Here is a 27,174-nt window from a genome sequence, read left to right on the forward strand (position 1 = left end):
GGACTGAAAAAAGAAGCTAGCATAAAAAAAGTGAGGAAAGGATTGAAATGAGGGAATAAAGAAAGGAAACATTGGGAGTTTTGGGAATTTTAGCACCTTCATTTGTGTGAAGTGAACAGTTTAATTAATTCCAATGTTTTTGAACCTGTTCCTGGACAATTCTGGCATCAGAGTTGTTGAGTTTTTGGATGACATAGTGTAAAAAAACAATTTAATTAAATGTATGAACTGTCGTTGTTTTTTAAGGTTTATTCAGTCGGTTTGGAGGGTTGAGTCTGTTCCCTTTAGTGTCTGATGGAGATTTGACGACATCTATAAAACACTTTATCTTCAATACGACCTTGACCAGAATATGAACTGATAGAGTGTGTGTGTGTGTGTGTGTGTGTGTGTGTGTGTGTGTGCGTGTGCGTGTTAACATGCTGAGACCTTACTCTGAGGGGGACACTCACTAACACCTTGTAGATAGCTAATATGGAAATTATGATACTGTATGATTGCTGTGTGTGTGTGTGTGTGTGTGTGTGTGTGTGTGTGTGTGTGTGTGTGTGTCTCTGTGTGTGTGTGTGTGTGTGTGTTTTCATCTCCCCATAGTAACCTTTTCATGTCCCTGCTAACAAATCACTAAATGTATTTGCTTTAAATGTTGTCTCCATTGATTTTGGGATGAAAATGAGTCTTCTAAAAGTATACAGATATATAATTTATATAAATATAGACAATAGTATCAGTTTATCAAACAGTATGATATTATATCTAAACAATTATTCCTTTACTTAATTACGTTAAAGTCATGATGACCTTTAGCTGCTCTGGGTGGGAATTGATTGGTTGGTGTTTACATGCAAACAAAGTTAGTCAGGCAGTTTGTGGTTACAAAATCACACTTAAAATTGTTTAAATACAGTTTTGAAGTCTATTAATTTAAAGCTAATCAGCTGATAATGGGCCGCTTCTTGTCTTAAGAAAGAAAAGAGAGCCAATAAAGTTGGTTGTAACCATTTACAGACTGCTAACTTTAGCAATAAGGATGCTAACTGGTAACGTTCAGCAGACATGTAGCGGACATCATGAGTAATATGTATGGACTTTAGTTATGTGCTGTATTAGATAAGCTAAAGTTAGATGGCCCTAAGTACAGTAACAGCTTGTAGGCAGCTGCTCGCTAGCAGCAAGCAGAACTTGAAAGCAAAAAATATTGCTTCTCCAATATTTAACTACGGCTTTCACTAACGATTACTGGTTCAAAACTTTAATTGGACTTCTTAAATAAAATCCTCAGTGCATGTTAGATTTTATTGAACATTTTTCTCTCCACTTGAGCCGACAAAACCCAACACCCCCACACAAGATGATAAATATGTTACCATTTAAAATGTGACTTTGTTTAAATCTTCCCTCCGTGAAAATGACTGAAAACATTGTGTAATTGGTTTATATCTGATAATATTTATATGGGAGGTTGTATAAAAACTGTAAAGGAGCAAACAGACAGCAGCAGGTCATTATCAGTAGGATAGACTTGATGTTAACACATAGAGAGCTGCAAGTGGCCCGCAGAGGACTTTGAGGTGAAGTCATTGGCGTCAGAGCTTTCGATGCCAGAGGACCGGCTGAGCTAATGAGTCAGGTTGGCTCAGTGTGAAGGAGCCGGCCTGGACTGTCTGCAGCCCGAGCAACAACAAAGCACATAGAACCAACTCCTGGCAGTCAGGGGCTATCAGTCAGCCCGCCGAGGAACAGAATAGCACCTTCAGCAGCAGACTGATCCAACTCCCTGTGACGGGCTGGGACGCAGGAAGCCAGCAAAGAACAAAACTGTCTGGGAGGAGGAAGAGAAGAAAAACCAAAACCAAGAAGTCTCCTGTTTGACTCCTTTAAAAAAACATAGTTTATATAATAACATTGTTAAAGACTGAATCAAGACAAAGTATTTATGGTGGAGACTAAAGTCTGTCTTTGTTTTCATTGACAGTTTACGAGATTAAGTATTTCATGAAAGTCAATGCAGAAGGGCTTTTCTTCCTGCCAGCTTCCTACTAAAATTAATTTGTTAGTTAATGTTAATGATGAAGCATAAAAGTCCTCGTTGAAAAGGTCCTTCCTCACAGTTGATGTATTCCCTCAGTAAACATTTTCATCAGTTTATAGTGATGATATCTAGTTTGTACATGTTGGTCCCAGTTAAAGCTAAACAGATTACGAAGATGATATTACAGTTGAGAAGTTGGCACCATGGTAATAACCAGGCATCCACTCTCTCATTCAAATATCTAAACTTAATGAAAAATCCAAAAGGGTGAAACACAAGACACGAACAAAAGGCTCCTGCACTGCTGGGTACATCAAGCACTTGACTCTGTGTTGAAAGAGCCTCCTGACAGAAAGTTGTCAAACTTTGATTTTATAAATTACGGTAAAAAACTTTCCCGTTCTGAGAGCTGTGCTGCTGTGAAAGCAGATAGAAACGTGTTTATGTAACTGGATTTGGACAAAGCTGACACTGTTTGTCAGATCACTTTGAAACAATGCGACAAACGCAGAGAGATGTAACATGAAGAGGTGGTGGTTCAAGGGATCAACTTTCACTTTGTTTCTGTGACTGTAAACTTTGACTCGCTGTGTTTGCTCATTCTTCAGCTTGAAACAACCACAGCCTCGGTGGAAATACTGCATCATGTTCGGCCGCCCAATAAAGTGGGACTCATAAAGAAAACATGATGCCACTTAAAGCGTTCAAGTAAAACTACACCACACACTGCGGAGTAGAATCAGCGCCGATCTGAGGTCAAGTTAGAACAAGCTTCCCAAAGATGTGATTTTACGCATCTGTGGAGGTGTGAAGGTTTCTCATCCAACATGGAGCTTCGACGTGACGCATGGAGGCGGCTGTACGTCAGGGTCAACCCCCTTTCTTAGCACCCGCCCCCCCCCCCCCCATCTTGAAGCCAAACGGTCCCCATGGTCCCCTGCCAGCTCAGCTTGGCTCTTCGCCTGATATCAGTGAATCATTTCCTGTGCCGGGCAGCGGCTTGGTGAGTTAACAGCAGCAGCAGCACGTTGACAAAATGTGTTTTCTCCTCTCAAGCTAATTGAATTGAAGGTGCTGCATATTCACTGCTGCTTCTGGACAGCAGTGTCCTCTCAGGAGAGGTATTTCTGTGAGAGTTTTCGCTCTCCATCACGCCGCTCTGACAGGACACTCTGCTTTTAGAGCGGAGCAAAAGGGCTGATGGGATTGGTCCAGAGTGATGCCACACCTGCTGAAAGCTGTCAACTCCATCCTCATCTGTTCCTGGAGGAAGATCTTTTAGGGACAAAACTATAGAGAGCACAAAAAGAAATGGTAATCAACCCGCAAGTCAAGGTTGTGCATAACTTATACATCATAGCAGCCTCCTGTCTCATAATGGACATTTTACATCCTCTGCCAACATTCAGCGCTGCAGCCAGCCGTATATGCAGTTTTATGTAGGAAGGCAGGAAGTAAGGGTCTGAAGTCTGGGTGTAGCAATTAATGTCCACTTTTTTATGAACCATAACCATCGTCTTTCCCCAACCAACTGTGTTACTGTCCTTGTAGAACCTCCAACACGACTTTAAGCTCTCTTAAAAGCTACATTTTAATCTTAAGGAATACACAGTATTCACATTTTTCATAAAAATAAAATGTATGTGTTAACACCAGGGCCCTATTTTAACATATTTAAGAGCTTCAATCACTTTAGTATTTTTCATTTTTTAAACAAAAGCAGTGTTAACATAGCTCTCTTCTAAGTAACCAGACTTTATTGAAAAAAACAAACTGTGTTTTACTTATCTTGAAAAGGAGACCTGCTGGTTTACTGGATCATGTGTTTAATTGCGCAACTTTGCTTCTTTATCTCCAACATAATATTTTGGTAACATGAATTAGTCATGATTGCTGTACACAAGCAACGCGTGTGCTCTGCAAGATGAAATTACTGTTTTTCTCAATGTAGTCTGGTAGTTCGGAGGAGAGCAATTTAACAGATGTGTCTTTATGAAACTGTGTAGCTGTCGTTGTAGAACATCGAACTAAACTTTGATCTGCTAAGAAAGTCTGTTTTACATTTCAATGGTTCTTCTAATCTTTCAGGGTGAGCGTAGAAGTTTCACTCCGACTTTACCAACACGTTTCCCTTCCAGCCCCCTGAAGTTAGAGTGTGCTGATGTGAGAATATAGCAAGAAATATTCAGGACAACTCCCTGTGAACGAGTGGGTAGGAAGGGCTAGTGATAATGATATTCATATCTGTGCACAACCACAGATCATATAGCGAACAGACGTGCACACTTTTGTTCAACATGTTTTGTTGATGCTGTGAATATGTTGATCTGCACACAGCAGCATGCAATCAGATATTCTGCCACTTCTACGTCTTTCATTCTACGTCTTTCCGCTTGAGACTCCTCCATTCCCGTCCGTCAGGGATAGTATATCCTGCTGTCAGGTGCATGTGTGAACAACCAGATCAGGGTGGTTTCAGGGGCAGTCTGTCTGAAAATGTTCGAGATATTTTCAGGCCTTTTGTGACAAATTCAGTTTTCAGATGTTGGGCTTTATGGTGAAATATTTAACGCTCTATATGACAGGTATCCTTTCATTCACTTGAGTCAGCTATTTCATTGCTTAACCACCCAACCAGACTAACATAAACGTGTCTTTTACTGTGGGGATCCTTTCTGTGCACTTTTGGCCTGTGTGTGACAAGAAACAAAAACTTTTAGTGGACCTTCATTTTTTATCTTAAATGACCTACGGGAGCTTTTCAAAAACTTTTAGAGCCAATAAAAATGTAAAAATGGGACCCGTGAGTATCTGTAACAACCTCTGACAGAAAAAAACTAAACATTTTCTTTCAGGATGTACTTTGTTTAAATGATCAGGGTATTCGCATAGTGTGACCTTATTTCTTGAATACGAACATGCTTCAGACATGATGTTGTGACACGGCTCAGAGAGAGAGAGAGAGAGAGAGAGAGAGAGAGAGAGAGAGAGAGAGAGAGAGAGAGAGAGAGAGAGAGAGAGAGAGAGAGAGAGAGAGAGAGAGAGAGAGAGAGAGAGAGAGAGAGAGAGAGAGAGAGAGAGAGAGATGAGAGAGAGAGAGAGAGAGAGAGAGAGGAGAGAGAGAGAGAGAGAGAGAGAGAGAGAGAGAGAGAGGTTGTAGCTTGCCAGAGGTTGGAAGAAACGCTTGGAGGGGATAAGAGCAAGCCAAGCGTGCAGCCATTCTGTTCTAACACACACACACACACACACACACACACACACACACACACAGCAAATGGGCGAGAGAGGCATACTGTATCTGATGAATAGCTGAAATGGTATGGAAATAAAGGAGGAGGCAATATTCATGCACCTACACCAAGCACATGACTGAGAACAGCCAACACACACACACACACACACCCACAACACACACACACACGTTTGATGGGGCTGATGGATGCATGGGGAATAAACAAGGCACACAGTTGATTTATTTCAGCGAATTCAAATTCATTTTCTAATTTTCAAAGTTTGGAGCACAGCGTGCACATCATCCTGTCATCTGAATATTTATAGGCGTTATGTTTGTTCAACATGGGACTTTAAAACGTCCGTGTGCATGTGTGTCAAAATCACTGAAGGTCAATAAGATTAAGCACATTTCTCTAGATTCCAAAGTTGTCTTTAGGTAAGCCTTCAAATTATTCAAGCACATCAGTCAAACCCGCTTTAACTTCTGCTGCAGCTCATCACTTTGTTCTCCAGAAAAATGCAAACACACTTTTTTTCTTCTTCTCTTTTTTTATGTGCCTGCGTTGTCGCTGGAAGTGTTCCAGCCTGCTGACCTTCATGTAGACGTGGAACATAAAATATGACTTCACTTCCTGAGGTCCTGCCTGCATCAGCTGATCAGCTCTCTTTCTAATATGAATCTGCCAAAGTGATTTTAGTTGTTCCAACATGTGGCGGAGTAGAGGTATTATGTTGCATAAAATGGATTTATTCAAGTGGTGTAAATGAGCATAAAAATTGTCATTAGGTTCAGTAAATTAATTCACTTAAGCCACTGCTTGACCAAAAATTAATGAGTGACAGGATTCAATGTTTGATGCTTGAAAATGACATGATCACAGCGACACTTCATTAGTGATGATCTCTTGGACTTAATGCACACCTATTTCCAAGTGTGTGTGTGTGTGTGTGTGTGTGTGTGTGTGTGTGTGTGTGTGTGTGTGTGTGTGTGTGTGTGTGTGTGTGTGTGTGTGTGTGTGTGTGTGTGTGTGTGTGTGTCTTTGTGTTGGTCCTTCCTGAGGGCGGTCCTTGTTTGATCTGCGAGTCGTCTGCGTCGCTGTTTTGACCCAGAAATTCAACTAATCTCCGTCTTCTCTTTAAAACATCCTCTCTTCACTCCTCTCGACTCTTTTAACAATAAAATACAATCTGACGCTTTTTGGTCTTCATTATGCTCGCGTCAAACACGTTGTGCTGCGAGTGAATTGAAAGTTAACCGCGAGCAAAGAAGCGGGCAGCTACCTTAGGAGGGCCTCTGTCATACTTGTTACTCGCCCAGTACAATTTGAAGCAATTTGAAGTTCAATCGTTCATAAAGACATGATGAGTTTTGAAAGAGAGCTTAAGAATTCTGTTTGAATCCCAAATATTTACGTCAAACCCCTATTTACCCCTATATACCCCTGCTTATTCTCTTTCCTGCTCTCATCTGAGCTGCAGAGTCTTTGTTGTTGTTTTCAATGTTTGTTTTTTTTAAGATATCCATTGGCTTTGACTTTTTTAATGTACCAAATATAACCACAAGGGAAAGTTTAAATCTTAGACTTTTCCACCTCCACACTTTCGTAGAACAATAAAGCTTTGCATGGTTACAAAAATCTCTATAGGAACTAAAGTCTGCCCTTCACTGTCTGTTTTAAGGCTGATTTACACCCCATTTCTGAGTCACACAACTTATGTTGAATTTGTGCTGTTTTTCAGCCCGTCACGCATTGATATAGTCGTGCAGTGAACATTGAGTCATGATGGCCGATCGCAGCCTGATCAGCTGCTCTCGACCTGACAGATGATTTTCTGGCATGTTTGATAATTTGGTTGTACAGCTGCCAAAAAAGTCTCACAGTGAGAGAGCCGACTACAGGACTTTTTTTTTTACAACTTGATTTCACCTGCACAAAATGATAGATGATTCAGAAATCACCATGGCAACAACAGGCCTGCTTATTTAATCTACCTTGCCCCTCCAATCATTAAAGACATGTTGCAAGGAAATATCTGTGGACCTCCAGCTGACAGGGAACATGTATTATGATTTAGCTGCTGGTAAACTTGTGTTCATTGCTGATGCTGAGAGAGAGAGAGAGAGAGAGGGTGAGAGAGTTTTGTGTGAGGATGTGTCGGCTATCTGAATCGTGCATATGAGACAACTGAAATCTACTTCTGTCTGTGGGAGTTTTCCATTGACAATTGTGAAGACTACCGTCCGGAGTGAACTTGTACAGCGAGAGCGCTCAGGTTGTGCCCGACAACCGGGTCGTACAGTGTAAGCACATTGTGAACTTTGATCGTGTGTCGTTAAAGATTCAGTCGCGAGCTGACATCCCACCACAGCCTTTCTACAAGCGCACGGTGCACTCCAGGCTTCAGGGGACATGAACACTTTTTGAGTGAGGAACCATTAAGCTTGTTAAAACTTGTACTCATTAATGCGACACAAAATAGTTCAGTTACTTCAGTGACTTGAATCTTCATTAAAAACTTCACATCTTGTGGCACTTTGAGTTAAACAGCGACCAAGTAGTAAACAACAACAACACAATGAGCTCTAAAACAAAAAGAAACATCATTAAAAAAAAAGGAAGATCATTAAAAACACTGGAAGCAGAGCAGAAATGAAAGTGTCATCTTAGTAATTTGATGTTTTTATAGCAGTTTGTCCGAGTTCAGCCTGAAGCCTTCCAGGAAAATAAAAAAGTTTGGATGCTTATTACTGTGTGAAAGGCCGATCTTACTTTCTTAATTAAACACATCAAACCAACTCTGAATATTACCGTGTCCTTAAGTCATTCTTTATTTTCCAAAGAAGTTACCAGTAAAAGTTGCTCTATTCATTTGTACAACTTATATTTTATTTATTATTTACAATTTTAACTTTTTTTTTTTTGTTTTGGCTGTCAAACAATTAATTATTTTTTTATTTTGATTAATCACTGAATTCAAATAGTTGATCATGGTTACATCTCTGCATTTTTTGTGTCAATTTCAATTTAAAAATTGTTCAGCTTTTATTTTTTTAGTCATTTTTGTCTTAAGCTGAGAGTACTTTACTTGCTGTTTGAATTCAACTCTGCTTTTATTTTGAAATCAATCAAAGGACATTCTGGTAGATCAAAATTACATCATTAACTTAACCACAGAAATAAGAACTTTTTGCGTATCAAAAACTCTTGAAAACAGCTCAAAGGAATGGCAGAAAAGTGAAATGTTTAATGTCATAAGGTGGATATTTTTTTTGACTCGTCAGTGGAGTTTTTTTTTAAGGTGACATGAAGCGTTTAAAGATCCAGCCAAGGTCTTTTCCATCACTGTGACTACAGGGAGACACTGTGGGGGCTTATCCACAGTCATCTAATGGGACAACATAGAATGTGACTAATCATGATTAAAAAATAAAAATGCATCATTGTCAGATCTTAATTATTTCCAATGCTGACAGCCCTGGTTTGTTAGTCAGTTATATGTTTTCTTTCATATTGGTTATATTGGTACGCATTTGTCTAAAAAATGCGATATGGGTCATTCTCAGCCATATACATTTATGTTGCATATTTCATGATGATAATTGGGCCACCTTTTCTGTCAACATCATCAAAACTTGAAGTTAGCTTTTTGTCTCGGTAAAGTCATTTATCATTTGCCAAGTAAGGAGGTGAACAGGAGTGTACGTGACCGAGTGTCAGAGCAGAATGGAAACCAGGAGCGAACATCTCATCAGGAGCCACTGTACATGACCTGTGTGTGTGTGTGTGTGTGTGTGTGTGTGAGAAAGAGAGAGAGACAGAGAGAGGAAGTGGATGACAGCTTTTGATAAGAATGGAAAACAGAGCTCGATTTCCCTTTGATGTGGACACGCACACACACAGGCACGCACACACAAACACACACTTCAGAAATCAGATTTGGGAGCTGTGAAGAATAAATGCATGAAGGGTTGAAAAACGAGGCCTGTCTAATCATTCAATTAGGATCCGAGGCAGATGGTCTGGAAACACACACACACACACACACACACACACACACACACACACACACACAGACCTGTTACACACTCACACCTTGTCAGTCTTGCTCTCCTCAAACTCCCTCCTCTCACGGTGTAACCCTATAATCACTCTCTCTCGCTATCTGTGTAACTTTATCCTTGATCGCCCTGTTTCTGAGTGTTAATGAGACACCATTGAGGGCCTGCACTTTATTATTTGGACACCCTATAGTTATTTGAACACATACATGAATAATGAAATGTAATAATGTAACATGGACAAAGACAAGCATTACACCCTGTCTGTCTGTCTGTCTGTCTGTCTGTCTGTCTGTCTGTCTGTCTGTCTGTCTGTCTGTCTGTCTGTCTGTCTGTCTGTCTGTCTGTCTGTCTGTCTGTCTGTCTGTCTGTCTGTCTGTCTGTCTGTCTGTCTGTCTTTAAAGACACAACACTCAATTGCCAAAACAATCATTTTGCCTCACAGAAAGCAGGAGTCGCTGGTCTACAGTGGCCTCAGTTGCCTGATTATTCTGCATTGTTGTGTGACTTTGGTGGTTTCAAATGTAAGCTCAAATGCAAAACAAAGAAACAAACCAAAGGATGGAGTGGCAGACAGTCACAACTTTTATTCTGCCAGTTTACTGTTTTTATCAATGGAGTCGCGTGGCTTTGAAGATTTTGTCACAACAGCTGTTTCTGGTTTGAAAAGAAAAAACGTAATCTTCCTCTGAAACATGAAGCTTTATGCCAGAAAGGCTAGCAGTTATTTCTCGAGGCGATAGATCCCCAAAACATGTTAAAAAAACAAAAAAACCCTTAAAGATCTACATCAGTGTTAGGTGTCCACAAATACTGTAGCTTCATTGGTTTATGATTGCTAATATGTGTGTCCTGTGTCTGTATCTGCAGCTGGTATACTGGGCCAGTCAGCAGCAGGATCAGGATGAGAAGATGGCTGGCTGTGTGTTTCCAATGGGACCAGAGAGCTTTCAGCGCTTCACGCCGGACTCCCTGGCTGCCATCGAGCAGCGCATCTCCCAGGAGAGGGCCCGACGCAGCAAACATTACCAGGAGGTACACACACACACACACACACATTCACACACATCTAGGAAGCATTATTATGTAGTAAGAAGTTGAATAAAAGGAAGAGATGTAAGGAAGCTTTATTCGGTAAATAGGAAGTATTTTGGATAGGTGTTGATACTCTGATGTTATGTGTGTGTGTGTGTGTTTGTGTGTGTGTGTGTGTGTGTGTGTATCAGGACCTGGGCGACGTGGTGCTCCCCCGGCGCCGGCCCGACCTGGAGGCAGGAAAACAGCTGCCGCGCATCTTCGCCGACATCCCGTCTCATCTGGTGGGCGTTCCCCTGGAAGACATCGACCAGTACTACTTCAAAGACAAGAGGGTAGGTGACCCACAGAGTGTGAGTGTGTGTGTGTGTGTGTGTGTGTGTGTGTGTGTGTGTGTGTGTGTGTGTGTGTGTGTGTGTGTGTGTGTGTGTGTGTGTGTGTGTGTGTGTGCGCTTGCTCGAGTGTTTGTGGGTGACAGCCTTTGGAAATGCCCCGACTCTTCTGTTGGAGAATCTGTGGAAGATGAATCGAAATTTTGGTAACCTACTTCACAGGAAAGGAGGGGAGAGGAGTGATTTGTGTTAGTGTGTGTGTTTTTGTTTGCGTGTGTGACACAGTTTGTCTGTTCTCTTTTTGTAAGCTCTTACACCTTGTTATTGTCGCTGCTGTCAGGCTCATTCACCTCATGGTCTTATTTCTAGAAGCTGTTTAGTAAACTCAGTGGACAGTGAGACATTTTCCAGAAAGATCTCATTCTACAAGTTAATGGATCTTTTTCATCTGTATCTGTGAAGGTTATGAGCAGGTTACGGGAAGATCTGGTCAGTCAGTGCCGCCCCTCAGTGTGAACACAGAACTTAGAACAACAAACTCAGAGAGAGTTTTGACATTTCTCAACAATATCATTGCATAGTCTGTATTTGAGTTTCACTATAAGAATATTCGTTTAAGGGCCTGTGTCCAAAGCGTTGTCTGTCCTCAGTACCTTAGTACAGTATCAGAGCGCTTTTCAAAGATGTTGTTGCTAGGTTACAACAATTAACCTCCAACTCCCTCACTAATGACCGTGATGTGCTTCTTGTATGAAGCAGATATACCGAGAAATAACAGAAAACATAAAAATAATGTACAAGGGGACATATTATTTAAAAAAATCCACTTTGACAGGGTTTTTTTAACCTTACTGTTTTCAAGCATTATCAAGCCACACAATTTGAAATAAATCCATCCAGTCCCTTCTTTGTGGTCTGCAGAAGTTTTACAAGACGCCCACCGGGAGTACTCATTGCATTTAAAGTGACGCACCAAAATGGAGCGTTCTCATCTGGTGCTTGATTCTTGTTATATTTTGACCAAAATGCAGATCTATAGTTTTTCACTGAAAATGTACACTACCAGCGCCTGTGGACTTTTTTTTTTTTTTTTCTTTTTGTATCATAGATCTCTCTCTCTCTCTTTCTTCCTCTCGTTTTCTTGCAGACCTTCATAGTCCTGAACAAAGGGAAGGCCATCTTCCGTTTCAGTGCCACTTCAGCTCTCTACATCTTCAGCCCGTTTAACCCCATTCGCAGAATTGCCATCAAGATCCTCGTCCACTCATATCCTTTTATGTATATTTATATATGTATAAACACACAAACGCAGGCTGCTGCTACTGTATGTATTCCTGATATCTGAACAGAGTTTTGATCTCCTACTTGCTGTGGGGATGGGACTGCAGGGAGGTCAGAGGTCAAAGGTCAAAGGTCAGATGCAAAGCAGTGTCCCTGTAGCATGGGGGGTTCAGTGTATTTGTGTGTGTGTGTGTGTGTGTGTGTGTGTATGCGTGCGTGTACCAGGCCACCCTGGCGGCAGTGTGGTCGTTAGTGTAAACAAACAGAAGCAGGCGGAGTGCTTCATGTCTGCAGGCGTCTGCAGCCTGGTCAATGTTTCACTGCGTCAGTGTTTGCAGAGATGAATCCCATCATGATGTTTGACTCTGAATGACATCGACACAACATGATGGGGTGAGTTTCAAGGCAAAAATAGAGAAACTCTTCAAAAGAATGCACAGTAGAGGACCCACTGTGCAACTGTGCAACACATAAAACAATTCAAATGTCACAGTGTGAAAGATTGTAGTTTAGCCCTAACACCTCCTGATAATGAAGATGAAGGTTCTGATTTCAGAGAATCAAGTTTGTTTTGTGGTCTTATAGAAAAATAGAATCTTGCAGAATAATGCACAACAGTTTAAAAGTCATTTCCTACTACTGAGCGCTCTGAGTTTTGTTGTCGTCGTGAGAATTAAACTTTCCTTTTAGGCGTTGATGAAAAAGAATGACATGTTCGGCAGTGTGTTCGTCATGTTTTTGGACCGTTAGTTACTGTAAATGAAATTAGCAATTTGGACTCCTAGGACAGTGAGCACATCACTGTTATTTTATTCAAAAACAACCCATTGCTAATTCCATTGTTGTAAGTTACAGTTCTGCTTTGCAAGAAATATTTCCCCTCTTGAAAATTATTCCACATTAAATCTCAGAGATATTGCTCTTTAACTTGTAAACAGACACTGTTTTAGTCATAGAAGTCTGAACTGTAAGGTCTAAGGTTTCCTTTAAGCAGAAGGTAAAAGATGTGACATTTGATACAACAGTAAGTGTGTAAATGAGGGACTGATGGTGTGTTAACAGTTATATTGACACTGCAGCACGCTCAGTGATGAGCTTTATGTTAACAGTTTAAAGGTTTGGAGGCTCTTTGTTGACATGTTAGCACACACAGCGCAGAGTGATGAGCATTGTGCTAACTGTTTAGCTTACACTCCATTGAGTGATCATAAACAGCATGCTAACATGCTAACACGCCTGACAATACCAGCGTTCTAGTCAGATTAAAGAGGAATGTTGGTATTTTTAGATCTTAACTCTTTTTAGATACGTTGGGACCTTAACAGGGTGCTGAGCTTTAACTGATCATCTGTTTAAAACACTGTTTTAAGTTGTAGTGAATGATGCTGTTCAAACAGCTTCATCGTGCGTTTGGTGCTCTTAAATATCTGTCCGTCAGCTCTTCACCCTCGCTGGTCTATTTATCAAAAATCCAGAATATTTAAATTAATAAAATATGAATTTGCAATGTGATATGACATCATCATTTAGAAAGACTCACTGAAACTGACTTTCAGCGTCCCCTCGTCTTAAATGACAAATCTTGTCACCCTGCCTGTGGCAAAAACAACAACTTTTAATGGACAATCTTTACATATATTCCCCCCAAAGTATTACATAGCAGCCTTGACAGACGGTTCTCTGCTCCAGGCTGAAGATATCTACAGAAACAGTTTTCAAGTCTTGTACGTGACCACAAACCTTAAATATCTGACAAAACGAGCTACAGTTATTAAAAACCTGACTTTCCCTATAATTTTTCAAACCTAATGAAGTTAGTCAAGAGGTTTTAAGACAGTTAATTAAGGTGTTTGTTGATGAATAATATTCCTGAGTCACACTGACCTCAGTTATAAGATCTACAGTATATTTGGTTTATAGTGTCCTTTTTACATGTTTTTTAATTGGTTCAAATGACTCATTAGTCCCTAAAAGTTACCCTGATTGACATTAGTGTCTGAATGTTGGTTTAGAGGCCCTCTGAATAAATACACTGACATATTCTGAACTTGATGTAGTTATCAGCCTGACTTATTTATGACAACAGAAGGACTGTAGTTAAAAATGAATGGTTTTTTGAGGCTATGTGGAACAGTATTGTAACATCTCCATTAAAAAGATATAATGTGTTTTGCATAATGGAAGAGAAGATAAATACAAACAATTAATGTTCACGTAGTAATAGTAAACATTAACACATAAATAACATTTATTGGATTTTATAAAGACCAATGAATAATTATCAGATGTTTAAACAACACTGAAGCGGATCTCTTAACCTCCTGAATCCTCTGTGAGGTGAGTTTACACCAGCTGCTGGATGCTTTCCAGGTACAAATGAAGGAATGACGTGTATTTACCAATCATGTCAACTGTGTGTTTGGGTGTGTGTGAGTGTGTGTGTGTGTGTGCGTGTGCGTGTGTTTGAATATGTGAGACTCAGACGGCTCATCCTCATGCTCGTATTTCTAAGCCAGATATCATCTTGAGCTGTCCAGTGAACTATAAACATGACCAGTAAATATTTCCCATCAAGGTGGTCTCTACTTACACACACACACACACACACACACACACACACACACACCTACACACACACACACACACACACACACACACACACACACACACACACACACACACAGGAGAATAACATACTGTACAGACTTTGTGCTTGGTCTGTCTCCTTTAGTACCTTGCATTTAGACTACTCTTATAATATAATATCCCCTGTGTTTGTTCATTTTGTTTGTTTTCTCTTTAGGTCCAAAGTTAGGACCCCCATGGTGAAAAATTTTTTTTTTTATTATTTTGCAAAGAATTTGCTAATTAACTACAACACTAAACAGGAAACAAGTACCCAGGTTTAGAAATTCTTTTAATTCAATCAAAGTGTTTTTCTTTCAACGTTCTTTACTTAAATGTACAACATATGACTTAATTTTAACTTTTTATCATAAAGCAAATCATGCTCAAGCATTCAAACTTGAATTCCAGATGTTCTTCAAAGACCCCCGGTTGAGATTTTGGCAGGCTGCCCGTCTCACGCCACACTCAGACTTCACGCCGGCGTCCCTCTTTGGCTCCAGACGCCCAGTCAATATGACAGATATTACTTCGCACCCAAAACTCAACAGCCCCGCCCCCTCTCATCCTCTCACCTCACACTCGTCTATTTTTACCTCTGGACACGGCTGCTGGTGTTGAGAGATGTCGAGCCGGCGGACACGCTGCTGTTGTCAGGGGGATAAGTGGGGGAAGAGGTCAGCGACGGAGGTGTGGCTCTGCTGATGTGCGAGGTGTGTGTGTGTGTTGGAGTGTGTGTGTTGTAATCAGACAAAAAGAAAAATTAGAACAAGTGTGTGTGTGGGAGGGGGGCGGTTTCTGTTTGTGCTCTAAAAGTGAAGTGGAGTTTGAATACGGCTGTGTGTGTTTGTGTATGAGTGTTTTTATAAGTGTGTGTGCGCTCAAGTGTGTCCTGGATTTATGCCCAACCACGCTGGCGCCACAATGACAAGCGCTGGTGTAAGGTGGACACACACACACACACACACACACACTCACACACACACACACACGCACACTCCATCGAACACACAGAACCACAGGCTTCTGTTAATAGAAAACAAAGATGTGGGCTATGTGTTTCTCTCAGTATCGACACTACTTGTAGTTTGTGACACAAAACAATGTTTGACTACATTTCCCACAGGGCCTTTTTGTCTGGAAGACACACACTGGACTTTGTGTCTCATGAGGCTTTGCTCTGGGACCACGTCAATCAGTAAGGCTAAATTGACATTGTCAGTAATTTACTCACTTTGTGTCGTTGTGGCTGAGCTGTGAACTTTATAAGACAATGTGTTTGCATACTGTATGTGTGTCCACCTCCATACTACAGTTATTGCACACTAGTAGGGATGTGTTGCTTTTAGCACAGGATTCAGGAAGTGCAGTTTAATCTCTATTTACAGATTCTACTCTGTTTTTAAAAGTGGGGAATTTTTAGTATGAAAAGTCTTTTGATTATTGTCTGAAGTTCATTTGTAATCCGAGCTGTATCGACCAATTGCGTTTGGGCAGGCTTTGGTTAGTGCAGGAGAAACAATCTACAAAGAGAGCAAAACAAAACAAAAAACCAGGCAGAACGTATCGATGCTAAAGAGCAGCTCTTATTGATGGTAATCTGATGATGATTTATTTATCTCAATAAACAGATATTTTTATAAATGCTAAGCTAACAACGAATTCTAGATCAGGTATAAGTATAGTATAGTTTAACTTGAGCAACAAATCTGCTTCACCCTGTGTGGCGCTTACATTTTCTGACTATCTATAAGACATCAGAAGTCAAGTCAAAGTTAAAAAAAAAAATACAATTTCACAGAAGCAGAAGCTAAAGAAAATTCTGAAGCACACAAATCAATAAGTTAATTTGTTAAGGAGCAAAAGATTAACTTTTCAACGTGCAATACAGCTCCCTCAGGGTCAAACTTCCTCAGATTTGGAGTAGCCAACACAGAAGCTGTCAGCTAAGATCATCTGGTGTGTTGACCGCGGTGCTCTGACTGGAGAAAGTTGGTGTAATATCTTAGATTAATTACACCATGTCCTGAAGCCACGTAGTGTGTTGGATATCAAGTTGCATAGCCAAGAGCGCAGGCTCACAATCCACACTGCATCCCTTAAATATTTACTTTGCATTTCGGTTCCCCCTTTACAAAAGGTGTGACATCTACTGCTTTGTTAAATGTGGACAAAATGAAGTTTGGTGCTTTGTAATGACAACTGACCGTAATGAGTCCCAACACACAAAGGCTCGTCAATAACTGGCTTAAGTGAGCTGAATAAAGTTTTTCTCTGGCGTTGTTGACACAAGTCAAAGTATAACATTTGATCCCGGTCATGGATACAATTATATCATTATAACTTTCTAAAACCAGCTAAGAAGTAATCAGTCATAGCTCATATTAACAACAAATATTTTAAGATGTGTTTCCTCTTGAGGACAGACCTGACAAAGCTTGACTGTAAACAAATCGGTCACTTGATGTTCTTATTGCAGTGAACTTTAATTCCTGTTCCCCTAACCCTAACACGTAAATCATGGAGCTCATAAGGCCGCTGTGATAATTGCACGTGGGATCAGATATTGGCTTATTTAATTATGCAACTTGTTTTTAGGCTCTTTATTTTTTAGTGTTCACTGTATACAGTTTCTTATGTGAGCCGAATTAGTCACAAAAACAGCATTGTTGACAGCAGTTTCATGTTAGAATCAGGGTTTCTGCAAAACTCTTCAGCTGCTTTTAGGGGAGCTGCGGCCAACCGCGGCTCACTATCTGACCTACACCTTTCAGATGTTTCATCAATTCTTTTTAATATATCAGCGATGACATACAAACTAAAGTCATAGTCATTTTACAGTGTCATAGATGCGATCCCTGCAGAGACTGACCTTAATTTAACGAGATGCAATTGAAAAATTGCTTTCTTCTAAGCTGCCAGTCTCCATTGACAAAATGAGTAATTCTACCACACAGAATAGTGGAGTTGCTGGTCTTCAGGTGTCATGATTTATTCTACTTTAATTGGAGCAGTCTTAGACTTCGGTGTCTCGAATTGTTCGTTTTGGACCAAAAAATATGTGAATGATCAGCAACTCCTGTGTTCTGCAAATATCTTTGTCTGCCAATGGAGTCTAGTGTCTTTGAAGAGAGCATGGTAAATCAGTGAAAGGTTAAAATAACATCTTAACCTCTTACTCTGTAGGGACGCTTACCTTAATGTCAGACACATTTTAAAAAACAATCAGAAACTTTCAGGGGTTAAAAGAAGCACTTGAATGAAACAGGATATGGAAGAAACTCCCACTGATCAGCGGGATGACAGACTGCTGCATGGCTGGCAGGTAGACACACACACCTCCACAATCAGCCCCCTGCACAGTCCTGTTAATTGAGTTTCATATATTGTGTTATTGTTTATTGATGTCACTGTTGTGTCAGCACTGAATCAGCATTATGGTAATGGTGTCAAATTTATGCGCGTTGTTCTGGAGGGTGTTTTGGCAAAGCAAGAGGTCCCATTGACTCTGATAGACTCCCTCTCTCGACGATCAATGTGAAGGGTGTAATGTCACGTTTTAGATCAATTCATCGATTAGATTTCAAGAACAGTTATTGATAGTGTTTTGCAAATATTCTGTTTTTGAACTGTTTAACAAGAAAAACAAGATATTAGAAACCTGCCGCCTCCAGCAACTCTTTTCATTAATTCTTTAGACGAAACATTCACAAGATTGATAAAAATTACATTTTGAGTTTCAGTGTATTTTCCCTTTGATTCAAAGCCCTTAATGGGTAACTATTGAGCTGCATTAAGTCGTCTAAAACTGACTTTTTAAAACCTTCTTTTACACTGTTACCTCTTGTTGTACTAGATTTTATTGATTTATATTTAGGTTGTAAAACGTTTGAAATTTCCATTCGTTTGCATTGTAAAAATAATATTTTGTTTGGCCTTTATTTGGGATTGTTTCCTGTCTTAAACTAAGACTACTTTACTTGATGTCTGAATTCAACCCTGCTTCAGTCTGCGTTTTTTTTTTCCTTCCTGCAAATTAAAAAAAATAAAAGAAGTCAGTGGTGGATTTCGACTAATACCAGGTGAGGGTTTTATTTTTGAAGGGATTTGATTAACACTTGGATGACAGAGTGTTTTACTGTCAAAGTGTTGGGCTGTACTGTTGATGTGAGGAGAAGAATGAGGGAGTGACACAAATGTGGAAAGAAGGAGGAGTGTAGATCTTGTTGTGGATGTGGGAGGTGTAATGACATTACCTGTACGGTGGCCTGGGAGGTCCACAACAGCAGGGCTATCATTATAGTATAATTAGCTCGTGGTTTCGACAGCAGCGGTGGCGGTTGCGGCGGGGGGACATTTGTGTTGTTTGTCAATCTGTAACCGTATTATCTCACCGCCTGCCACTGTGCTCCAACAACATCATTACAGCCGGCACTCAATCAACAATTACCCTGCAGCTCCGACAACTTTCAGCTGGAGTTTGGGCCACGCTCATACGGGGAGCATGTTCCTCCCGCCAAATTACAATAATTATGATTCATTTATAGCCGTGATTGACAGCTGAGCCCGGTCGCACAAAGTGTCTCCCACCTGAGCGTGTGTAGCTGCAGAACATGGCAGCTGAAGGCGATATTTAACATGTAATTCTGCCTTCTGACAGTTTGGAAAGTTACTGCTCCCCATTATATGATGATTAGACAAGAGTGGGCCTGCTCGCCCATCGCTGCTGTTAATGGCATATTAATTTGCTGTATTGAAAGTGGCAGGCGTCGGAGGGAGCGCTGAGCACACATGCTAACCTGGCACAGCCTTTCAGTTCACTTCGTCTTTATTTAGCTATGATGGGAATTCAGTGGACGGTATTTTCTTTTAAAAGGGCACATGTAAAATCACTTGAGCCTGTAGACTGCACACACTCAAAACCACATGTCTTTGCATTTACATATCGAGCGTTCAGCTGACTGCTGTCAGGAGAGACTTACAATGAGGGATCAAGCTTCAGTATGTCGATCGAGCACATTTGTATTTTACATTTCAGCTCTTGACCTTTTTCCACAGTGACTAATGGCCTCAAATAACACAGAAGAACATTAAATTTAAATTTTCAATTCTCTCTTTGGCACTCATTGTCTTTTGAACTCCGCCCACTGGCCACCTGAACAACTATTGACTACTTTAAGCTTAAAGCAGGTCTAACTTCTCAGCCTTTGACTGAGGCCCGATCTCTTCTCAGGCTGAAAAGACTGATCTTTTTTAAGGCTCCTGAGCACGCACCTGGAAATTGACTATCATTATTGGTACTTATACTACAAACTGTGAGCGTCCCAATGCTTAGAAATAACTGATGTAGCCTTTGTGTTTGTGTTTGCATTTTTATAATCGGCGAAAAAAAGCCAATCCAGAGGTTCCTCGAATTTCCACATGAGGATTTCGTGCAAATTCATGTAAACATCACAGTTAAAAAAAAAAAAACAACAACGTTGGTCTGAATATGTCATTTCATTATTCTTGCACTTTTTTGGGGCTGATCTATTTTCGGTTATATCAAGGCTAATATTTTTGCATAATTTAGATGAGGGGGGTGGTTGAATTGACTGAAATACAGTCTGTGGGCTAAATCATTTAAGCATGCTATAAAATGTTTCTTAGAAGATTGATCATTAAATATGACTTGTACTGTGTGTATTTGTTGTGACTGCACATGTGAATTTGATTTGAGCCTTGTTTGTCCTTAACCTGCTCACATTATTCAGTTTGTTCATCATGTGCACCATCCTGACCAACTGCTGCTTCATGGCCATGTCCGAGCCGGCGTACTGGGCAAAATACGTGGAGTAAGTACAACCATCTGACTGTTTGCCTCTATTTCTTTGACAGTTGTGTCTGCCTATCAGAATCACCTCTTTGACACTAGGGGATTCCCATCGACTGTGTAACTGCTGTTGAAAGCAGCGCTGCCAACAGATGCCTGAACTCTTTGTTCTGATGGTGTAATGGCATCCAGTCCAGGGGAACAACTCATGATAGGGTGGAAGGGAGTTTGGATGACATATTTACAGAAATAGTGCTGGCCTTATCTTATTAAGATTTATTTATTGTAGAGAAAGGACAGTGGAGAGAGAGAGAGAGAGAGGGAGAGAGGATGGAGATTGGCTTGCGGGAAGGGAGCCACAGGCAGGATTTGAACCCAGAGTCAGAAACCAGGGAGATAACCAGTAGGCGCTCCTTTTAAAGTGGATTTTATTGTAAAGAAATCAATTTTGTCTTGTACATAAAGGTCTGTCTCTTTATGGATCCTTTTTGTGATTTTTTTCAGACACTTAGAAAATCACCAACAGTTTGAGCCAGTCGGTGACAAATAACAACAACTTCTCGTGGACGTCCTTTAATTGGCACACTTTTAAACTGAAGCAGCAGCAATTCCAAAACTTTTTGCATCTGTTTGTCCTTTAGTCTCCAGCGTGTGTAAACAAAAAGGACCCCAGGTTAAAAAGAGGCTAGTGCAGAATTGTATATGGTTCTACTAAAAGGTACAAATCTAAAAACAAAACTATTTGAATACCTTTTTACATGGGGGTCAGTAGGGAAAACATGTAATTTTGCCCCCTGGCTTCCAGCTGTGCAGCTGCTGCTGACGTGACTGCCTCTCTCTCTCCTGTCTGTCTGTTTCTGCACGGTTGAGTTGACTCCCCGTCGGGTCAAAACTTGTTTCTGGGGACAAAATAAATAAATGAAGGATGTTTGGCTGCAGCGCTGCCGTTTTTATTAATATTCATTCTGCTCTTTTTTTTCCACTCCTTTATTCCCTCTCTCTCTCTTTCCGTTGCTTCTTATTCTCTGATCTCCTTTTCTTCACGTTCCTGTATCCTTACCTGCCTTTCTCCTCCCCCACCTTCTGCTCCTCCTTTACAACTTTATGTTTACCTTCTTTGTTCTCCATTTTTTAATTTTCTTTTATCCTTTATTTTTTCTTTTTGTTCCATTCTTCGATTCATGACCCTTTTTCCTTTTGGTCTTTTTTCCTCTCTACCTTTTTCCATCTTACCTTAATTCACCTCTTATTATCTTAATTCTTCTACTTCTTTCCCATATAATCTTTCTTTTTTCGTCTTTTTCTCTTCTACCATAACTCTTTCGTCCTCTTCCTTCCTCTGATAATTTGTTCTTTTCTTGTCTTTCCCTTGACCTCCTTCCTTTCTTCCTTTTCTCCCTCCCTCAGGTACACCTTCACAGGTATCTACACGTTCGAGTCGCTTATAAAGATCTTGGCGAGGGGTTTCTGTGTGGGACCCTTCACCTTCCTGAGGGACCCCTGGAACTGGCTCGACTTCAGCGTCATCGTCATGGCGTGAGTCAAGCACACACTAAAACACCAACACATGAACACAAGAAACACATTTATTCATTTATTATTATGCTAAAAGACTGCGCGCACACACACATACACACACACACACACACACACACACACACACACACACACACATAGAGCAGCATTTAGCAAACAAGTGTGCTCAGCTTGAAAAAGGTTAACTATAAGATTGCTTTAATAAGGCCAGGTAAAGGTCAAAGCTGTTTTTATTATCACTTTTGGATAAACTCACCTAACCCTAACATGAAAACGATTTTAGAAAAATATATAGAAACTGTCAAAGATTATTCAGGACAGGTTTATTTTACAGCTCTGAGTTGAGGAAACAAAAACAAAAAAAAGCATCACCTCTAACTCCATTTAACTTTTCTGAACTTTACCTTTTTAGGCTACACTAAACTAAAACATTTCCTGTACATACTTCACATTAAAAGCCCCTCAGTGAAGGGGGAGTAACTCAGCATTTTCAGCTCCATGCAGGGCTTTTAATGCTAAACGTCTGCAGGAAAAGAGCTGCAGAGTAAAGCTGAGTGGAGTTTATCAGTGAGTGAGTTTTAAAGAGCGACTCAGAGCAGCAGAGTGTGACAGGCCTGTGTTGTACTGACGGGATTAGAGCTGTGGAATTAAAAATAAAGACTAACACAAGCCCGTCTCTGCAGCGGAGGTACACGAAGTCGAACACGTCCGGCCTGAAGTCGCTCGTGTTTGTTGGATTCCGACACATTTGCAAAGTCAGGAGAAGCTCTGCGCTCTGACTGCATCTCATTGAGCTGTCAGTCCGAATGTTCAGAGAGGAAAAAAAAACAAATAAAGAACAAACTTGAGACTTCAGATTCACGTGTCACTAATAAAGTTAATGAGTGTGAGTCAGGACGGGTAAAAATAAGTCCAGGATGTGAGACCAATCCATGTTTCCTTTACAAAGTGGTGAAATATGACACAGCACATTTACTCAACTCCTTCATTTACCTTATGAGAAACTTCACTAAATTTTCATTTCAGGCCTTTTTGTAGTTTCCTCTGATAAATATTACCAAAAAAGCTATTGCAGTTTTCACTTCATCACTTGACTCTTCAGATTTAACCTGTGAAAACGGACGATAGTAGTTTGCATCGTCTTGTTAAAATGGATATAGAAACAAAAACAAGAACTAAAGCATCCATGCTTTTTGAAGCAGAAAGAAAAAGTTGTTTCTCACTTCTCTTCATCTTTTACTTTTTGTTGATGACTTTTAAAACAGCCAAATGTAGCTGACATGACTTACAGAATCTACAGGTTTATTTTTAATCTTGTACAGATTAAAACAAAAAAATATATAATTTATATTATTGTGGCACAACAAACAAAAATAACAATATAGATACTCAACTCAACTTCACCTTCATTTGTCCCCGAAGGGAGACTGGTTTCACAAAAAAATACAATATGTTTCTTATGCATTGAAAACACCTTCCCCAAAACTATAAAATGTGCTTAATTAAAATAAATGATCAACTGTTAAGAGTGACTTTTGCACATTCACCTCAACACTTTTTTGTTGTTAAACATTTTTTGGGGGCTTTTTGTCTTTATTTTAATATGACAGTGGATAGAATAGGACACCAGAGAGACAGAGACACAGAGAGAGACAGAGAAAGAGCGAGTGGAGAATGATATGCAGGAAATGAGCCACAGGCCAGACCTGAACTCGACCGTCTGATTGGAGGACTATCACCTCAATACATGGGCTGTGACCTAACAACTAGGCCATCAGCAGCCCTCGCCTGATCAGTTTTAAGCAGCAAGTTGTTGTATTTTTGACTTCTGGCCATAATCATTATCAGTGGCGTTAATAGCATGCCGGTGACTCTGAACAGTTTTGTGCTCAGCTGACCTCTGACGTCTCTAAATTGCATCCCAACAGTCTGTGCTGTGTGTGCTCCCATGAGACTGTGTGTGAGGGGACAAGAAAGAAAAAGGATGTTTATCCTTTACTTTTTTTTTTTTTTGAGATTATGTTGATTTCTCTTCAAAAAGAGCCAAATAAACATGATTGTTTATGGCGTAAAAACCTTAAAGCCACAAAATCATCGTTGTTTGTCAGGGCTGATTTGTGCTCATATGTTAACTGACATTTTGCACAAAAAATAATAATTTTAAAGGAAATTCAGATCTCACAGGGAAGTCTGAAATTGTCTTTGTTGTATCCTAAACAAGTTGAACAGAAGTTCAATCATTTCAATATTAAAAACTCAAAGTCAGAGTGTCCTTGAAAGCACCAAAAGGGAGACAGTTCTGCTCTTACTGCTCCAGTTAGACTTTACAAAGGGTTTTCATTATTATTTTTTTAAACTTTCTGCAGTAAACAGAATTTAAATCTCAAAGTCTTGCTCTGTTAAATCATAATGAGGTGTGTAGAGTAAAAAATTCTGCCAGCACAAACGTATAAAACCACCTGAAAGCTCCTTTTATGACTCATGAAGCAACATATTGCTGCTATCCTACTTGGACTGTGTTCAATGCAATGATTGCACAATCTGCCTTGAAACAGCCCCGTGTACAGTGTATCTATACTTTTAGAGGAAAAAAAATGCACTTTTTGAAGCAGAGTATCACAGATATCTGAGGAGAGCTGAGTGCCTCCCAAATAATGGGTTTTGTTCGGCTCCTTTAAACAAAGATAACAGGAAAATAAAAGTCAAATCAACAAACCAACACAAACTGATGGCCAACATGGAAACAGGAAGCACAGAAAAAAAGCAGCTTCCCAGAGGGACGAGTGAATAATTTTTCCGGCTGGATGAGGACTCGATGAATTACACGACTTTACTTTGTGTTTTTTTTTTTTTTTGTCTCGAGAAAAGAGAAAGGTGCTTTTCTCTGTGACAGCCGCTCGTTTTCCAAATTGCAGGTTTGAAAATCCCCCCCAAACCCCCTGAGCACATCACCCAGCGTCAAACTGTTAATTCAAGCCTGAAAAACACTCCACAGATTCTGCAGCTGGGAGTTCTGTCTCCTCTTGACGTACCCTGCCCTCCGGAAAACAATCGTGGAAGCACAACAAACAGCCAACACCCCTCTGTTATTTATCCTGCAACTGACCTAAGAAATCCCAGCAACTCAACCCTCCATAACCCAGGAGTTTCCTCCAAACCCCTGCTGCCTGAACATACAGTATATCATACACAGAATACATTTCACATCGACACATCTTTTCGTTTGAATGTTTTGTTTTTCTTTTCGTGCCTTTGTTTGCGTGTGCCGAGAAAACTTTGAGTCCTCTTCCTCCTTCCACCTCAGCTGCCCCCTCAACCTATGTATAGAAAAGGGCACAAGCCCTGAACTGTTCCACCAGGATCCGGATTATTTAGCCTTGTCTAATCCTCTTGACGGTACCCACGTTGCTGCTTTGTTTCCTTTTGACCTGTCCATTTCAGTAACTGAGTGACTGATGTAAAATCACTGCGATTTGGTGGCGATCAATCAGAGCGGGGAAGCGTACAGCATGGGGCGCTGCCGGGAAGATGAACGATCATGATGAACCGATGGGATCAATAGCTGACCCTGCGGCTCAGCTCTGAGGTGTCACCTCCACCGCGGTTGCTCTCTAAATTGAAGCGCGTTGATGAAGGTGCCCTCGGATGGAGGGAGTCCCGCCGTGTCTGCAGAGTTACATAATGAGCCCAATCACCCCGATGCCGAGTCCCTCAGAGGGAGAGATGGCTCCACTTAAAGGACACATTCGCCATTAAAGCAGTCAGCACTGAATCATACAGCTGATGATGTGTGCTTTACATTCAGTCTGCATGCAGCACATCATCGGCTGCTGCTTTATGTGGTTAACAAAGAGACCGTTACATTTTATGGAGGGTGCACCGGTTCATAGAGGTCCAGGTTGGGTACAAGTTTGGTTCAACTCAACAGAAGGTCACATCTCGAGGTGTCTCTTATTTAGAACGGAAAGAATGTAAGTGACAGGTGCTACCAGGTGTGACTGCCTTTCTCCACAATTCACGATGATTACACATACCGCCACGGGCCTAGATTAATGGAATATTTTATTAGGATTGATTTATTGATTCAGGGTTTAATAGTCTCTAAAACTCTTCAACTGTATGTAGAAAAACAATCCATTAGAAGCAAAACGAGGTCGAACATCACAGCAGTCCTGGATCCCATCAGCAGACATCTAACAGTGATTCAGCTTATCCATCTGGGGCGAACAACCTGCACTCTGACATCACCTCGTCCTCGTTTGGTTCTCAAATTGCTTGATGGACTCTAAATGTAGGCAACACATAGAAAAGGAAGTCTTGGCTGGAAGTCATTTATAGCTAACCCCTTTTTGGGATTCACCCAAAAAGGGAAGAAAAAACTGATTTGGTCTCGATAAATCTTCTGGATAAAAACTGCGGGGCTGCATCTTTGGATTTGAAATATGTGCGTGATTTGATTTTACAAGAGAAATTCATAAATGTGAATAATTAGGGGCGCAGCTGAGTGTATGAAGAGGTGAGCCTGACTGGAGGCTTAATGCCATTCGACCTTAAGCCTCAGTTATTGTTAGCATGCGTTTTTGACAGCTCTGTGTGGTCGCGCTGAGTAGTGTTTTGTTTCATTTTGGTTTTCCCTTGTATTTAATATATAGTGCAGAATCATTCGCTGTGAGATGATCAAGCTTGAGTTAATTTTGTTTCCCCTTTAATGAATTTTTTTTCTATTTTTCTGTGCCATAAAAACGAAGACTGTTCAGCAGGTTTCCACACAACATGTGAGATATAAGTGAGATAAATGTGATTAATTTGAATCACCCTGCAGTGACACTGTGGAGATAATTCAGACTAACAAATGAATCTGTTAATTTGAGGATTTGCTGTAGAAGTCTATAGCACCAATTATTATCTGAGAGCAGAAATATTAAAACTATAAAACACATTAAAAAACTGTAAACCGTGAGGTCTGAAACAATCAATGCACTGACTCTAGACTCGTAAGGGTTTATCCCTACAAAGCCATATTTAAGTGTTAGTGAGAAAGGCCTTCTGGGAAATGAAGTCTTTAAAGTCGATTTACAATATGTAGGGAAAAAAAAGAAAACGTAACACTGTTTTCTTTCCTCATCCTTCGTCTGGTGTGTGTATTGTTTAGTGACAGTGTGTTGCTGTTGTAAGGTCACACACTCACGTGCATACACACCCAGCGCACATGAAGTCAGGTAGGTTT

At 40.4% G+C, this 27,174-nt stretch overlaps 1 protein-coding gene and 1 long non-coding RNA gene across 2 annotated transcripts in view; one reads left to right on the plus strand and one right to left on the minus strand.

Moving 5' to 3' along the window:
- Positions 1–27,174, minus strand: part of LOC306835406 — a 145,954-nt gene that overhangs the window by 64,902 nt on the left and 53,878 nt on the right. The window lies entirely within an intron of this gene.
- The window catches only part of LOC306835389 (sodium channel protein type 3 subunit alpha-like), a 169,690-nt gene that overhangs the window by 35,309 nt on the left and 107,207 nt on the right, over positions 1–27,174 (plus strand). Inside the window, exons 5-9 of the mRNA XM_079361877.1 lie at positions 10,197–10,361; positions 10,553–10,696; positions 11,841–11,958; positions 20,343–20,433; positions 21,819–21,947. Coding sequence (XP_079218003.1) covers positions 10,239–10,361; positions 10,553–10,696; positions 11,841–11,958; positions 20,343–20,433; positions 21,819–21,947 — 605 coding nt within the window. The 5' untranslated portion in view covers positions 10,197–10,238. The remainder of the gene's footprint in view (positions 1–10,196; positions 10,362–10,552; positions 10,697–11,840; positions 11,959–20,342; positions 20,434–21,818; positions 21,948–27,174) is intronic.

The sequence above is a fragment of the Symphodus melops genome (assembly GCF_947650265.1).
Source record: "Symphodus melops genome assembly, chromosome: 14".
In the NCBI taxonomy this organism is placed as follows: Eukaryota; Metazoa; Chordata; class Actinopteri; order Labriformes; family Labridae; genus Symphodus; species Symphodus melops.